The 16,475-nt window shown below is 33.4% G+C and overlaps 1 protein-coding gene across 4 annotated transcripts; it reads right to left on the bottom strand.

Annotated features, from left to right (window-relative positions):
• Window positions 1-887: 887 nt before the first annotated feature.
• On the bottom strand, window positions 888-8,403 carry LOC108989164 (transcription factor TGA2.2-like). 4 transcript variants are annotated; one of them, XM_018962685.2, is made up of 11 exons: window positions 8,193-8,403; window positions 6,740-6,843; window positions 6,173-6,249; window positions 5,856-6,053; window positions 5,504-5,575; window positions 5,357-5,416; window positions 4,461-4,538; window positions 4,163-4,214; window positions 2,886-3,157; window positions 1,831-2,079; window positions 888-1,458 (listed from the first exon to the last, which is right to left on the bottom strand). In XM_018962685.2, exons 1-11 carry the CDS (start codon window positions 8,267-8,269, stop codon window positions 1,312-1,314), a joined length of 1,386 nt encoding a protein of 461 aa, XP_018818230.1. In that variant the 5' UTR covers window positions 8,270-8,403; the 3' UTR covers window positions 888-1,311. The 4 variants fall into 4 exon arrangements, with proteins under 4 accessions (XP_018818230.1, XP_035546344.1, XP_018818239.1 ...); XM_035690451.1 differs by having other exon boundaries at window positions 943-1,458; window positions 8,152-8,400; XM_018962694.2 differs by having other exon boundaries at window positions 943-1,458; window positions 8,226-8,331.
• Between the last annotated feature and the right edge of the window lie 8,072 nt (window positions 8,404-16,475).

Here is a 16,475-nt window from a genome sequence, read left to right as displayed (position 1 = left end):
TTTTGAAGCTTCTTTCTTGAAGTTGAAAGTAATCCACCTTTTATATTTTATGTAATAGAGTTGATAACTTTGACTGAATAATTTATTCTGTGCTTGACTAGATGGTGGGGTATGGAGCATGCTTGAATAATTTGCACATCTTTTCATATGGAGTCCATAATTTTGATTGTTTTAAACAATTTAGATAGTGCTTCACAGTAGGTAAGATGTCATTGTAAGAATTATGAACTGAAAAAGTCTCACCCGTGAACCTCGTATATATAATAAAGAAAAATGCTTGAGATATAAAAAGATTACAGAAAAGTAAGTATATAAATTGATATAATTTAATATAATATGTAAATTTATAAAATTATTTTTATTATAAAATAAATTTAACGAATTTCAAAAAATCACATCAATTTATTTAAATGGTGTGGATCGTCAATGGCTTGTGGAGGACTTGGGCACCAAGGACCATGGCATCTCCTACTTTCTCAAGAACTTTTACAAGGGCAACTACTTCTGAATCTTTACTCTTCAACAAATGCGCTTCCTTTCCCATTGGATGTGGGCTCCACAAATAAAGTAGTAGCCAAAGCTCCTACTTTCCTACACGTTGCATATGAAAAATGGAGGCTGAAATTCAGCCATCCACCTACAGAGCTCATTGTTTGTCATTACACTCGAATTCTGGAGGAGAAATATTTAATCACGAAGAGATATTATAAAAATAAATTTATAAATTAACGTAATTTAATATAATACATTAAATTATAAAATAGATCTAACATAAGTCATATTATTTTATAAATTTTATGATTATAGCATTTCTCATTCTTAAAACACTATTTTGGCACAACAACTCAAAGTCATTGTAATTTAGATTCAATGATTACAAAGAATTATAACAGAAACACGAATATCCCAATTTTATTGAAACCAAATTGAGTCTCATCAATAGAAAGCAGTCAAACTGGTCATGGCTCAAGACTACTTCATACTCATTTGAAAATGCTCGGTTACATGGAATTAAACAATAACATTATTATTGACAACAAACAAGATACATGCAGCTCATCCGATCCGACCATACCATTTCTAGATGATATGATTGTGAACATGATGGACAACGGAACACTAATATCAATGATAGGCAGGAGTTCTAAGACTACAACACAGGAAAATTCTAGAAAAGAAAAACTGTAATGATGGCCGAGTATATCCCCAGTACTGGATCAGAGAGTCAATTGTAGTGAGATTTTTCTCTTTTTTTTTTCATTTTTCAGGATCCATAATTTTACCAGTCAGCGTTGGTGAAGCAGAAGGTGTTCACTCTCTTGGGCGGGCAAGCCAGAGGGAACTAAGAGCACGTAGCCGGGAGAAATAGTCATGTATTGCAAGGAGAGCACGGGCTGATTGGCGTGTTGTCAATATCCGGTGCATTTGTTGCAGCGTTTGTTGCCGGAGATTGTCAGCCTGTTGACAATAACTCACCCAAGAGAAAAAGGAAGAAAAGAAAATACATGAAAAGGTTGGACAACAATAAATATATGTAGAACTTCAAACTTCACCAAAAATATAAGAGAAGATAGGTATTTTTCCTACGAAAAACATGAATAAACAGAAATTTGAAATTTGAAAAACTTCTAACTGCTCTAATTTCTAACATTCCCACGTCCAGTTTTTGGAGTGAAGTACGTACAAAAAAAACTAATTGGTTTCTAGGCAATGACAGCCAAAACTGTAGCACAGAAAAGAACTTACAAGATTCGGTCATGACAGAATTTTGAGTTTAAGCAGTAGGTAAGAAGGGAGAGAACGAAAACAAAAAGAAGAAGCAGAAAATACCTGGCGAATGAACCCCTCAAGGGTCCCTAGCTTCCCCATGGCCATTGCCATTTGTCCCATGTAGTTTGCAACGTTCCCAGATGAACCTGAGGAACCAAGAGACCCACTGGATAGTGTCTCAGAAAGGGATTGTTGCAATGCCTCCATCCCTTGAGATAATGCATCTTCCGCCTGTTGCGAAGACTGCTGCAAGTTGGTAATGCCTACTAGTTGCTGCTCTGTTAGAGGCTCCAATTGATTCAGAAGAAGCTGCAACCAAAATCAGTAATTTCAATTATGTTAGGGGGGGGCAAAGCTTAAGTGGTTTGGAGGTGAGACACAACAAAACATCCATGAAATATGAGTTATTCTACAAGGAAGCCTTACACCACACACCTCCATGTGATTTGTCATTTTTGTCCTTCTATTTAAACACACACATATTTAAGCATTAATATATAAGGGAAAAAATGAAAAATCACATGTTGGTAGGTGGAGGTGTGTGGTGTAAGGCTTCCTTGTAGAATTTCTCATGAAATATATACAAATAAAGTGACAAACAACATGAATAAAGCCCCTATTTTGGAAAATACACCAAAGATAATAAAGTGAATATCTGAAAAACTAAAGATATCAAGACTGAGCCAACACTCTTGATAATGCTTAAAAGCTTAAATTATGGCCGTATAAAAGATGAACACATTCGATATAAAAAATCTTAAGCCATTACGTGCAGTTTCAGGCCTACATATAACTGTAGCATCAATTTTTTTTTCTTATTTGGCAAAAAGTATCAATGGTTAAAGAGGCAGAATTCTGTAAACAACCAAACTGAATCCAAGAAATGCATAACTAATTGGTTGACATAAAACTTACACTATAATTGTGAGAAGATCATAACAGATAGAGCAGTTGAATTATAATAATTGTGAGGAGCGTAAATGAATATACGCTAAGGTTTTTACCATTCCCTTTTCCGGGGTAAGATTACAATTACCATATTGACTTCTCCAATTCTAGTAAATGTTCCAGAACTAACCCTAATGAAAACCATCAAAACATCAAAATAACCTCACCTTCAAGAGCTCAGAAGATCGGACCCCACCAAGCCACAAGAAACACCTCTCAGCAGGTGTTTTCCACATGCCAGACAACAAATGGAAAACATCAGCCTTAGCTGCGATGCCCTTCTGCCTAAAAATCTCATCGTAGTGTGCCAAGATATTATCAACAATAATTCGTAGCTCCGTATCACTTGCATGAGAATTGACTGCTGATCTCAGTTCATTAATTTGCCGATTTTGCTCTTCCAGCCACCGCCCATATTCTACATCAAATGCCATTGCCCCTGTAAAAGGACACAGCTAACTTGATAATCTCGTTCACATGATGAAACTTAACCAAGAGAAAGGGGATCATATTCGAAGACAGATACACTACATCATAGGCTCTGACTGCAAATGTGCACATAGACATATCTGGTTTAAAATCCATATTTTGACAATGCAAAAGGTGGCAATGGTTATGCATAACAAAATTAATCACCCAAGAAGGAATTTTTACATAGACTAATTAGAGACTAATGAAAGCAATGGAGGAGAGCTAAATGAAATTGCCAACAATTTAAAAGATTTCAGGGGTGCTAATTCCCCCTCCCCTCTCCTTATGCCTCCCCCAATTTTCTCTGTATTTATGAGCCCAAGAATTTCCAACATTGCCATAACGCAATCTCATACTTGCAAGTTGCAATGTCGCAGCCAGCACCATCATCACAACTACATTGACCATAATCACCACAATTTCATGACCAACAGTTGCCTACTACCTCTCCATCGCACATACACATCCAAACGTGATACACTAGAGAAGCCAACAAACACAAAAAGCAATGCTTCATTGTTTTAGTGGGTGGGAGCTTGCACAGACTCTAAGTGGGGAAAAAATGGCACAAGAAGTACATTACCTCTAAAACAAAGAGGAAAGCAAGGACTATACCAGTATTTTTTTCTCAACTAAGCACACGAATAAATCTAACAAACTTCAATGAAAATTTGCAACAAATGACTCTTATCCCACACATACTGAAAAGATAGTTCTATTTTAAGTGCATTCACAGAATACATCAACTAACATAAAAATTGTCAAATATATGAATAAAAAGAAAAGTCATCGGCTTAATGTCATTCCAAGTTTTAGTATCATTATACAAGATAGCTAAGTTCCTGAATTTGTTGTTCCAACAAACTGGGGACTCTCACACAACCATCACGAACCAATCTAACTTAGTTCCAATGAAAAATGTGTAAACAGAACCACGCATGAGGGGGAATAATCAAGTTGAAGAAAGGAATACCATTTCCACTCATTGAATGGGCTTGGTCTCCCGAGCTTGATATGAAAATTCCCTACAGGAGAGAAAAAAAGAAGAGAAAATGTAAGTCTTTTTTTCTTGTTTGGTTGGTAAGGCGAACCTAAGACTGACCACAACCCAACCTACCCCTTTACCAACTAATCCAAAGGTGGGGCCGAAAAGTTATCAAAAAGAAATGAACAGATACAGAAGCTATCCACATCTATCAAGGAGATTAATCACCACAAAATAAAGCCAAAACTAGGCAATCTGATCATGAAAAAAGATAACCCAGACTAACCTGCTGTCTTGCTCGTTGAAGCTCCTGCTCTAGTTGGGTCAGCTTCAAACGACTACTCTCCAGCTGTTGGACATATGCCTGCACCAAGATGGATGCAATTTAATGAAGGGCACTCATAGAAACTAGTTGATATATGCAATAATTGTGCTTCATGGAAAAATGGTAGGAACATGATTTACGTTTAGGTGGTAGAGGTAACAATCATAAAAAAGGGGTCGAGGGAAGACTAAAGGGAGGGCATCATGAAGACATTCTAATAGACGGAGTTCCGGGTGGAGTATTAGTCTTACGGGAAACAAGGGGTTGGGGTTGGGGATGTGTGTTTTTATTCCAATTCAGGCTTGGTGTATTTTGGGTAGTTTTTCACGAGCTTTTTGGGTCTTTAGGAGCTCTCTAGTATGGGCTAGGTGTTTTCTTGTATACGTCCAGTGTACTTGATTACTCCTATTGATATATATAATATTTTTACTTATAAAAAAAAAAAAACAATCTTAAAAAACTTGCAAGCATGTTGCACATAAAGGCTACTTCCAAGTTGCAAGTAACAAAACATTACTTACTATAAATGAAGGTTATATTTGTCTCTCCTTACAGACTTGAGATGAATAGGATTTCCCAAATGCAATGCATTAGAGTTTGAGATCATATAACGTGTGTGCGTGTGTACACGCGAGCATGCATGTGCATCAATGAATATTAAGAAGCCCAAATTCCAGGAATAAACTGCAATCTGATAGGAAAAAAACTGAGAAACAGCGTGATTGTTTTGTGAAGAAGAGATTTCACAATGATGTAAATGAACTAGGTCTTTATAAAGCTTGGAACTAATGAAATTACATGCTGGAAATTAACTGCCCAAAAAAAGCAGTACAACAACACTGTATATAATCCCATACTTTTTTCCTCAATCGGCTTTTTCTTGCAGCCTCCCGATTTTGAGCAAGCCTGCGGAGAGTCTGTAAAGTGTAATCAATCAAAAGATCATGAATCCCTGCGTGAAACGGCACATATATAATCCATGTACATAATTTAATTCATATGACCTTCTGATCTGATTTATCCTTTGATCTGTCACTGGAATCAGAAGCTACATTACCAAGAGATTGGCCATCAAACTGCAGAAAATGAGAAATTAATAGTCAAAATGCCACCAATATTGATTATCATCTGCCGGATTTTCCAATAATTTCAAAAGAAGAATACTTCTGTTCGTGAAACAGGAGCACAAAGAAGTATCTAAACTGGGAACCATAAACACTTGCGAAACATGATCCTTAATATTTGGTACCAGCCAATTAGAGCCCTATGCAGAATGTATAAGATAATGCAGTGAAATTTTTCAAAGTGAAAAGGTAAAGAATAACATATCAAGAGAGGAGGTGAACAAAACATCACCCTCTGATTCTTGTCATCTGTATCCACATCTGTTGAGATATCAGTCCCGGGACTTGCATCAGCCATTGCAGGCTCTTCCCTGTTCTCTAGATGACCGCTTGATATAGAAACCTGATTTGATGGTTGACCCTTTTCTAATGGCAACCTCTGATGCTCCACTTGGAAAGCAAATGGATTTATATCAAGTGAACTTGGTGACTGCTTTGGCCAAAAGAAAAACACATAGATAGAATACATAAAAAAAAAAAAAAACTACTACAAGTGATCTAAATCACCAAATGAGAAAGTTTTCAACTTTAAGGGATAAAATATCTCGCCTTATCGGAAGTGCCAATATGAAGGGCATAGGATGCAACTGCTTGCCCACTTACTCTTGTCGAACGAATCACGGTATCTGTATTAACACATCATGCAAGGTTCCTTCTCAGAAGAATGAGAGAGGGAGGGAGGGAGGGAGAAACTGATTGATAATTTTAATTGTACTCAATCGGAATAAGGGAAAATTTGAAATACAATCAAATCTACTCTAGGAATGCTCATGGCTATGCGAAACGTTAACCAGCCCTATATTAGTTGCAACTAGTATATCTTAGGATATTTTTTTCTTAGTTACAAGCAGTATATTGATTGATAGGGTTTAGGTTCATCATTCCTCCTACACATAAATGCCCGTCAAGTGATTTAAATAAGATATCTTAAGTTGTAATTGAGCTATCAGACATGGTATCTACAGTTATACTTGATATTTTAGATAAGGTATCTGAAGAAAAAAAGTGCCACTAAGAACCACCACATACAGAACAGTTGTCATGGTGTTGCAGATGAAATGATACAACCAAGTATGCTTGCTCCTAAACATTGGAGTTTGGTTACTAAATACTTACTTCCAGTCAGGTCAGCAGCATCCTCCAAGTGAAATCCAACTGATTGATCAATCCCCCCAAAATCAGAAATGCGAGAAGAATGTATTGAATTTCCCTTTGTGCAACTGAAAATTATTCTCCAAATTATAGCCACCCAAGTTGTACCCCAAAATGCTGTACTAATGTCATCTCGAGATGCTATAATCTCAAAATCCCTCCAGAACTAGAACCCTAGAGAAATCCTTTTGATCTAACTACACAAATGGAAAGAAGATTTTTGAAAGAAAGCAAGGATTGGTCAATCAAAAGAGTTTTCCTTTTTACTTTCAGTTGGGTGGTTGCTCTAGGGAAAGTTTTGACCACAGATAACCTTAGAAAACGTGGTTTGCGTATTGCTGGTTGGTGTGTCATGTGCAAGAAGGATGGTGAATCTGTAAATCATCTCTTTCTTCATTGTGAGGTGGCAAAGTCTTTATGGAATGAGGTTTTGAGGGAAGGAAATTTGTAGCTGCCAGATGGAATATGATTCCTTTGTGTTTGATGTGGTGTCTTTGGCTGGAAAGGAATGGGAGATGTTTTGAAGACAATGAGTGTTCTTTCGGTGAACTTGAGAATTTTTTCTTTTCTACTTTGTGCTTGTGGGCTAAGATTTTTGTAAGGAATGACGATGATTATGTACTGAATCTGTACTAGTCTTTTTTCCCGCTTCTAGAGTGTAGTAGGTATTTCTTTTGTATACTTCATGTGTAGGCTATTCTTGGTAATAAAATCTCTTATTCATTATTAAAAAAAAAAAAATAGAATTGCACACCAGACAATAAAACATGCAAATTTAGGGTGATGGTACTCCACGACCTACAATCATAGTAATTGTCGTTAAATGGTTTCCAGTCAAGCCAGCTAAACCCAAGCCAAGCCCAACATATTTTATGTTAGGGAAACCTGTTACCCCAAAGTAATGGCAAAAAAAGTTTGGAAATCTGGACGCCCACCCTCAAAAATCTATGGTTAACAGGAATTGGAAAGTAAACGAATGCTCAAGAGAAGATCTAAAATGAAACCTTTTTCAAAAGAAATAGGATGTTTCAAGAAACAATATGGGAGAATAGCAGATTTAGGTTAAGAACTTATGCAGAATATGAAAACCAGTACTCGAAATGCTTTGAATGATTAACTTATGCAGTATAAACATAAATCTTAAAATTTAGACTTGTGTTATCTGTGATAATTTTGCTTTCAATTCATCCTGGAAAGTTTCTGTGAAAGCTCTCGAACAATTTCAGCTATTTGAAGACTAATCTGAGCTCAACTCAACAGTATCCAAATGCTCAAATCCTCGGAAATAAAATAAAAAAAATAAAACCCTTAAGAAGATCAAAATCATCCCACTCTTAAGTTGCGCAGTAATTTGAGCAGGAAAAATCGGTACTCACTCGAATTACAGCGAAGTTTGAGCAGGAAATATCAGTACTACCTCGAATTACAGCGAAGTTTGAACCAAACCCACCTGGGATTTTGACGATGATACGATGGTTGGGGTCTGTATATCATTGGGTTAAGTGAGAGAGGAAAATAGAGCAGCCACGTTTGGATAATTCCAATCTCAAGACGTCTTCTTTGGGGAAATCTTCCACTTACCGATGACTAATTATTTTTTATTTGCTTTCTTTCTTCTAATGCTTAGTGCTTTGACATGAATTTCTTTTTTCTTTTCTTTTTTCCTAATGATTTCTAAATATTTTCACAGCGTTTTCTTCTCGATTACTGTGTCAGAGACACTGACACAGTAAGAATACAGCCAATCTAAGTTACAGCTTACTGTCAGTAAGGGAGTTCTGCTTCTCTGCGGTTAGTTTCATAATCAACTACTGATGATGTTTCCTGCTCCAGATTTTCCCACGCATACAATACCAGGTTGTTGATGCTTTGGCCCTGACAACAGTTAATAATATTACAGTAATGTTGTTATATTTATAATTATTTTGTAATTTTAAAAATATTATTTAAAATTAAAATAAAATAATTTTAACATTTTTACAAATAAGATGAGATAAATTGAGATTAAAATTAAAAGTTGAATAAAATATTATTAGAATAATTTTTTTAATATTATTTTGTTTTGAAATATGAAAAAGTTAAATTATTTATTTTATTTTGTATGAGAATTTAAAAAAATTATAATGATGAGATGAGATAAATTGTAAAAACAAACGAGAGAGCTAAATGAGTTGAGATCAATTTAATATTGATGCAATGACTAGATATAGTATAAATAACTAATTTCATGGCAAAAAGTTCATGATATCATCATCTATGACCATTTTTTAAGCCAACGAAGTTATTAGAGAAAACTTAAAACTTAGACAAATTGATAAGATCATTTGCTTTTTCTTAAAGCTCAACCTCCTCCTAAGTAGAAGTGTGATGAAGAAAAACTATGAATCAATAGGATTTCTTCGGAGAGTTGAAGTCTTTAAGAGAAAGAAAATGACATTAGATGGGGGTATATTAATTGCTTTTTATTTTTTATTTAAAAAAAAAGATTGATAAAAGGATAAGATATTATAGAAAAAAAAAATCTTTTGTAAAAACAAAGTACTCTTGTCATTAAAATAACAAATACCTAATAGTATATACACATGTGCTATATATTAGGAGACTAGTTTGCCTAGTTGGGTGAAAACTTTCTTAACAGAAATTATATGGTTTTGTATAAAAAAAAAAAAAAAATTTGATTAATGAATAATTTAATGTATAAAAATAAATAAATTTTAGCAAATATCTTTGGATAATGATTGGTTAGTAAAGTATAATAATTTCATCTTTGAAAAGATTAGAAAATAATTAAATAGATTAGTTCAAAATATATCATAGTTTAATACAAATTTTGCCGATTGATCATTTTGCTAAATTTGTTTAATGCAAGTTTAACAAAAAGATTAGTTCAAAATACTGCATGGCTTGTGGCGGAATTGATCATTTTGTAAGGGATCAATTAAGAGGAATTGAAATTTGCCCACTTTGAAGAAAATATAAATAGAAAATTTGATGTAAAACCAAAATATAATAACAAAAAAATATATTGAGAAATATGATTATTACATGAAATGTGGGCAATGGTAGAGGATAAACTTGCAGCTGTGAGAAGATAAAGGACCCTATTGGGTTATCTGTCACTCTACAATGAATAATAGAATTGAAAAACGATGTAAAATCAATTGATACTGTTTAATAGATAGAAACTGAAATGTTGATATCAGCAAGTATTAATTCATATTCAATAAGATACTAATAAATATGTGGTTGCAGAAACTGGACAAATTAAATAGAGTGTTGCTACACTCATCGAAAACAAAGATGTCCCGAATGGTTTATTTTATTTTTTCATTTTTCATTTTATTTTATTTTTGTGTATTTTTTTAATCATCATAAATATTTTTTAAAAAAATAAAAAATTCACAACATCATTAAAAAAAATATTTCTTTAATCATTAAGTAAAAATAATAAAATAATAAAAATAATAAAAAAAATTCGAAAGAAATCTTCAAAACCCATTTTCGAGATCCCAAGCATTTCTCAATTAGATAGGATAGGAAAGTAAATATTTAAACTAATTAGAACTTGTTCCTAAAGTAGCAACTAAAAAAGTATATCGTTAACATAGATCATACATTCATAAGAGTTTAGTGAACAAGTAAAAGAGAAAATATACTTACAATCGTGAATTGCATAACTGCCGCGTAATCGCTTTGAAAAAAATGAATAAAATATGAGACCTACATGAAAAAAATTAATTTTTTAATAGTGGACCCCACTCTTTTTCAAAACGATTACGTGGCGGTTATGCACTTCACAGTTGTATGTAGAATTACTCAAAATAAAATATGGCAATTGAAGTTATAGTTTTTTTAGCCAACACTAGATCTCGTACAAATGTTTTATTAAGTTATGAGAACATAAGGGTGTGCAAATTGGTTAAAATTAATATTAAGAGTTTATGTCGATGTTTCATTGATGCGGCCGATGGACAAAGTGCGTTGTTGTCGAAAATGGTCTACTTCCGCACCAAAGTGGATGTTCCATTCTTTTTTTGAAGCTTCTGTTGCAATATTCTGGAGATATGGTAAATAACACAAGAACAAAACTTGCTATAACGTTTTCCATCTCACTCAACCTAGGACACGAAATATTCACAAGCAACATACAATGAATCACAAAGAATCATGTCTCAATCAAGAAAGTTTCAAAATTAGAGTTTTTTGTTGACTCTGAAAAAAGTTACCAACATACATTGATTCACCTGGTTGTGGTTTTGGTGGAAATTTTCTAGACGAAAAAATTTGATTCATGATCTCTCTTGAGTTTGAATGCATTTATTACTTTTGATTTACTTGAAAAATAGTGAGCTCAATTAACAATGTGACTATGGAGTTACTTGTAGGTGTATTTTTTGAGGTATTAAATGTGGAATTTTTTTCTTCTTATAAAAATTTACTGACAAACACTAACAAGATTTTCTCATAAATGCATTTGTCCTAAACACCATAAAAGTAAAAAGTTATCATAATGACTTCCATCTCACCCAATTGACCATAGAAAATCTAGCTTTCTTCTCCACCAGTCACAACCAACATACAGTGAACTATACAAAGAAACGTGTGAGACTGAAGAAAGCTTCAAAATTGATATTTTTTGTTGTATCCAAAAACAGTGGCAAGATGCATTGGTTCTGGTAGTTGTAGTTTTAATGGAAAAATGATCATATAAAAAATCTAATTAATGATATTTTCTAAGTTTGTATTAATTAATTGCTTTTGATTTTTTTTTCTACGAGCAAGACTTTTTGACATTCTGGTCTTATGAGATTTGAGAGTTACAGTTCTAATGAAAAAATTTTCATATAGAAAATGTGACGCTCCAATCTCTGCTTGGGATGGAACGGAGACTTAGAGTGTCGAGATATGTAACACAAGGTTACATGCCCTCGTTTATGACAATTAATATGCAATGCATCATAATATGCAATTAGCAATATACAATAATCACAGTGGAATAAGGGTGATTAGTTATAACTCATGCCAGAATAAACTAAAACATCCCAATAACATTAATAACCATCATAAGCTCAAACCAAATCGTAACATAAACTTAGCACATCTAAGCATAAAAGTCTCCAAAACTAAATCAACCGATTCATGCATTCTAGAGCGTGAATGATTAAGGCTATAAAAATAAGGATCAAGTCCAGTCTCTTCTCGAGATCTGGCTCCCCCTCAATCAATAGGATCCAACCCTCCATCTACCTCATCATCTTCAAATCCTGACACAATTTCTATCATTCCAAGGGAAATGACAGTGGATCCACAAGTGTGAGATTTATTTAAAATATCAGTAAGTTAAACAATCAACTTGCACAAAGATAAGATATGCATGATTAATGATAAACATGATATACATGCAATGATATGTAGAAAAACAAATCCGTATTTTTCTTCCATCCAGGTTCCTCTACATTTTCAAAAAAAATTTGATGAACTTTCTCTTTTAGAGAACATTTTCACTTTCTCATTTAAAAAATATGACATTCCGAAAGAGAACATTTCATACCCCATTACTTTAAAAAAAATATAACATTTCATCGTTATTAAAGCAACACAGTTCCCCATATGCACCGTGAGCACCTGTCGGTGACCGTAGCACAACTCATGTCGACGCTACGTTTTTGTCTGCAGACATCGTTCTCAATGTATTGGTAATATAACATAACATCATAACATATACACCTACCAGCATTAGGTGTCATAACATTTGATTTCGCTCCAGCGTTATTTAAAAAGAACCCATTCGAAGCCCGCTAGCTATTATTCTTCAACCCAGAGGTTATCACTCCATTCTCAAATACTCCAGAGTGGACAGAGAAGTTCCACTAGAATAATTTCTCATCCTAACCTTTGGGGTCGTGACAAAAATTATTTTCATGCTATATTTGAAAAATATATTTCATGACATGTGCATATGTAGCAAACTTTCATGTGAAAATGACATTTATATGCAATATGCTAAAAATGGTGAAAATCTCACATGTCATGTAAAGAAGTAATCAAATGCTCAATGATGTATTATATGATATTTTATGCTCAAAATGACATTTAATATGAATGTGGCGTTTACACAAGAACCATAAATAAATTATCTAAGAGCAAGTTAGAAGTTAACTTACAAACTTCCCGAGTTTGAAATGACGTAGTGGTTGAAATCAAATTCATATTAAGTTAGGATTTGAACATCTAAAGAAGATGCTCATAATCAAAGGGTTTCAAAATGGGTATTTACAAAAATACTCCTAAACTCTTAAAAATTGCCACTAAGGCCCTAAATTTTCATTATTTACAAATAAACCTCAAGTTTAATCAAACTTCATGGACCTCATATTTTTTATATTCTAAAACCATCTATACTATTCGAATTGTAAAATTTAAAATGGAACTAGTTCAAACATACTCAACCTGTGGCATGCACTCTAGTTGACGCCTAAATGTACTTTCAACTATTGATTCCTGTGAATGCATGCTTAAGCAATTTTATTTAATAAAAAACAATTACTATAGTTCTTAAAAATATTATAAAGGCTAAATGTTAGGTGAGCAAGTTCATCCCAACACTTAATCATGGATAAAAACCTTAATTTTCATTAATTACCCATTAATCAAGCATGATGCTCTTAGCCTAAATCACCATGGTATGCTTTCAAAATTCACCCAAAACATGTATTTTAATTCTTATCCCAATCACAAGATCTTCTAAATGCTCATTGATCAAGCTTAGGTGGAATAAATCAAATTTCATGCCTTAATCACAAACTTACTTAAAACCCATGCATATTTTGATGATCAAAACAAGATAGAATCAAAACCTATCATGGCATGCTTCTAACAAAAAAATCAAACATTCCATGATCATTCTAAGACATTAATAAATCGTATCAAAATATGCTAAGACATGCCATTATAAGTACACTTAAAACAATTTAAACATTTAACCCATCCTTAATGAATCTGGTTTTGAATCAAACATAGTAACCTTTTCTAAACTCAACTAAAATTCACTCCAACACTTAACAAGGCTTGACATGTAAACTAAGATCAAGGGCAAGAAAACTTATATTTTTTGTGGCCCTTAAAACTCTCAAAACACTTCACTCAAGAACACTCAAGAACTTCACTCGGTTTCACTTTATTTCTCACTAAGGGGGAGAAATGCTCTCAAGACTCAAGAGAAGGCTGGGAGGAGAGGTGTGGAGAAATGAGAAAGTGAATGAAGTATTTATAGGCTTCAAGAGGGGAGGGGGACGTTGGTTTTGGCTCCAAGGAAGTGAATGTGAGTGGTGGAGTTGGGAAGTGGAGTGTTGATTGCATTTTCCAAATTTGTCATGGCTTGGTCAGCTGAATAATGACCTAAAGTGTCATCATTTCATCATGGCTAAGAGCTAGAAGACGTCCATAGGTGCAGGGGTTACTTGATTCAGATTTTTGAAACAAAAATTCACAAGACAAGCAAGCCATATCCAAAGGTTTTGGGTTTCCTTCAAAGCTGTCCAGATTTTGATCACTCCTTTGTCCCATCCTCTTTGTTTGGTTTGTGGGCAAAATTACCATCATTGAGTGCCTTTCTTAGGTGGGTAAAGAGGCATGATAAAAAGAATGAAATGAACATACCAAAAAGCAAATGGGGAGCAAACAAATGGCAGAAGGGAAAAGAAGTAATCACAGTCGGGATAAAAAAAAAAAAAAAAAGAGCAAGCAATTGGCACAACCAACCAACCTGAGAGAAGCAAAGAACTACAAATAAGCCAGATAAGAATTGCATTTCTGAAGTTTATAAAAATAGGCTATACTTAAAAGAATGAAATGAACAAGGGAAATTCAAAGAATCGTTAAAATTGTCAATCACGAAATTGTCAATCACACAAGATAATAAATTGTCAAACACATAAGAGAGTTAAATAAAAGGAATGAAGCATTTTTTTAGAGTAAAGAATCATAAATCTTTCTTAATTTTATTTTCAATTACAAACAATAAGAATTATCCATTCAAACAAAACGCAAATACATCTTATAATTATAGTTCCAAAATGGAAGAGCAATCAGAGAGATCTCATGAAGATGCACAGCTTTGAACATCTAAAGGCTATGCTGTCAATAAAATATAATATCACAACAATTATACTCCATACTACTAAATAAGCAAAAATCGTGCGTCATATCACAATGGCATAGATTCTTTTGCCCTCAAAAAATAAATGGCATGGGTTCAAACCTCAATTCGCCCCAAGTTTGTTTCTTGCAAGCATGAATCATAGCACTGTCTGTGAGGCAAAAGGGAAAAAGCAAACAACATGGATCGTTATAAATACTGAACAAATAACAAAAGCTAGTGAAAATGCCAACGAGTTACGGCACAAATAGAACACCATAGGCATGTTTGCCTTGGGTGAACAATGACCAAGAATAAAATCAAAAGTTATTCAACCTACCATAAGTAAGTCTGTGCTTCTAGTAATAGAACACACATGATATGCATGTGGGTGATCCTTTTTCAATAAATGCATAAAAATTAATTTGGTTCATAAACTTTTTTTTCCCAAAAAAATCCACATGATTCAAGTCTTGAGGAAATACAACTAAGCAAATTTTTTTTTTTTTCAAACATAAATAATAAAACATTTGATTTCCAAAAAAAAATACCATTTGAAAAGCATACGTAAAGACCATGAAAGATCACTAATTTTAAATCCAACAGTCAGATCAGACCCAAAAAATAAGAGAATAAGAAACATTCAAAGAACACAAACAAAAAATAAAAACTAAAGAAAATTCCAAGTTCAATTTTTGCAAGAATGAACCAGAGCATTATGTGTGAGGAAAAAGGAAAAAAGCAAACAATGGGAATCGATAGAAATGCAAAACAGCCAGGAAAAAGCAATGAAAATGCTAATGAGTTATAACACAGATAGAACACCATCGGATTGTTTACTTCCGATGAACAATGATTGCGAATAAAATAAAAAATTATTCAACCTACCATAACCAAGTTTGTACTTCAAACAAGAGAACACACACATGATATACATTTGGGTGAGCTAAATAAATGGCTTAGAATTAGTTTGGTGCATAAACTTTTTAAAAAAAAAAAAAAGAAATCCACATCATTTAAGTCTTGAGAAAATAAAACCAATAAAAAAATTTCAATATTTACAACATAAATAATAAAACATTTGATTTATAGACAAAAATACCCTTTGAACAAAAAACAAACTTGAACTCAATATTTTAGCGTCAAGCACATTTCTATTTCTTTCTTTCGTCGTTTAAAACCCCTAAGAAAACAACAATGCAACATTCAAAGTGTCAAACCTTCATTCCCTTTCCATCATCTCCATTTTGTCGAAAAGCATACACAAAGAGCAAGAAAGATCACTAATTTCAAATCTTAAATCCAGATCAGACCCAAAAAAATAAGACAATAGGAAACATACAAAGAAGAAAAAAAACACTAAAGAAAATTTCAAGTTTAATTCTAGACCACTATGTGACGCAAAGGGGGGAAAACAAACAAAGAGAATCTTTAGAACTACCAAACAGTTAGAAAAAAATAATGAAAACCATAAAAAGTAAAAAAGGTAAAAAAGTAAAGTATACCCCAAAACATGCCTAGAAATATGCCAGACCCAATCCAACCAAGCTGTGAAAATCAAAC

The sequence above is a fragment of the Juglans regia genome, chromosome 5 (genome assembly GCF_001411555.2).
Source record: "Juglans regia cultivar Chandler chromosome 5, Walnut 2.0, whole genome shotgun sequence".
Taxonomy (NCBI): domain Eukaryota; kingdom Viridiplantae; phylum Streptophyta; class Magnoliopsida; order Fagales; family Juglandaceae; genus Juglans; species Juglans regia.
This window is presented reverse-complemented; position numbering and strand designations above follow the sequence as displayed.

Coding starts and splice junctions, on each gene's coding strand:
- LOC108989164 (XM_018962685.2), bottom strand. CDS start 8,269: ATGATATACAGACCCCAACCATCGTATCATCGTCAAAATCCCAGGTGG. Junction 5,576..5,855: donor CAGATGACAAGAATCAGAGG/GTGATGTTTTGT, acceptor CATTTTCTGCAG/TTTGATGGCCAATCTCTTGG. Junction 5,417..5,503: donor AGGATAAATCAGATCAGAAG/GTCATATGAATT, acceptor TACACTTTACAG/ACTCTCCGCAGGCTTGCTCA.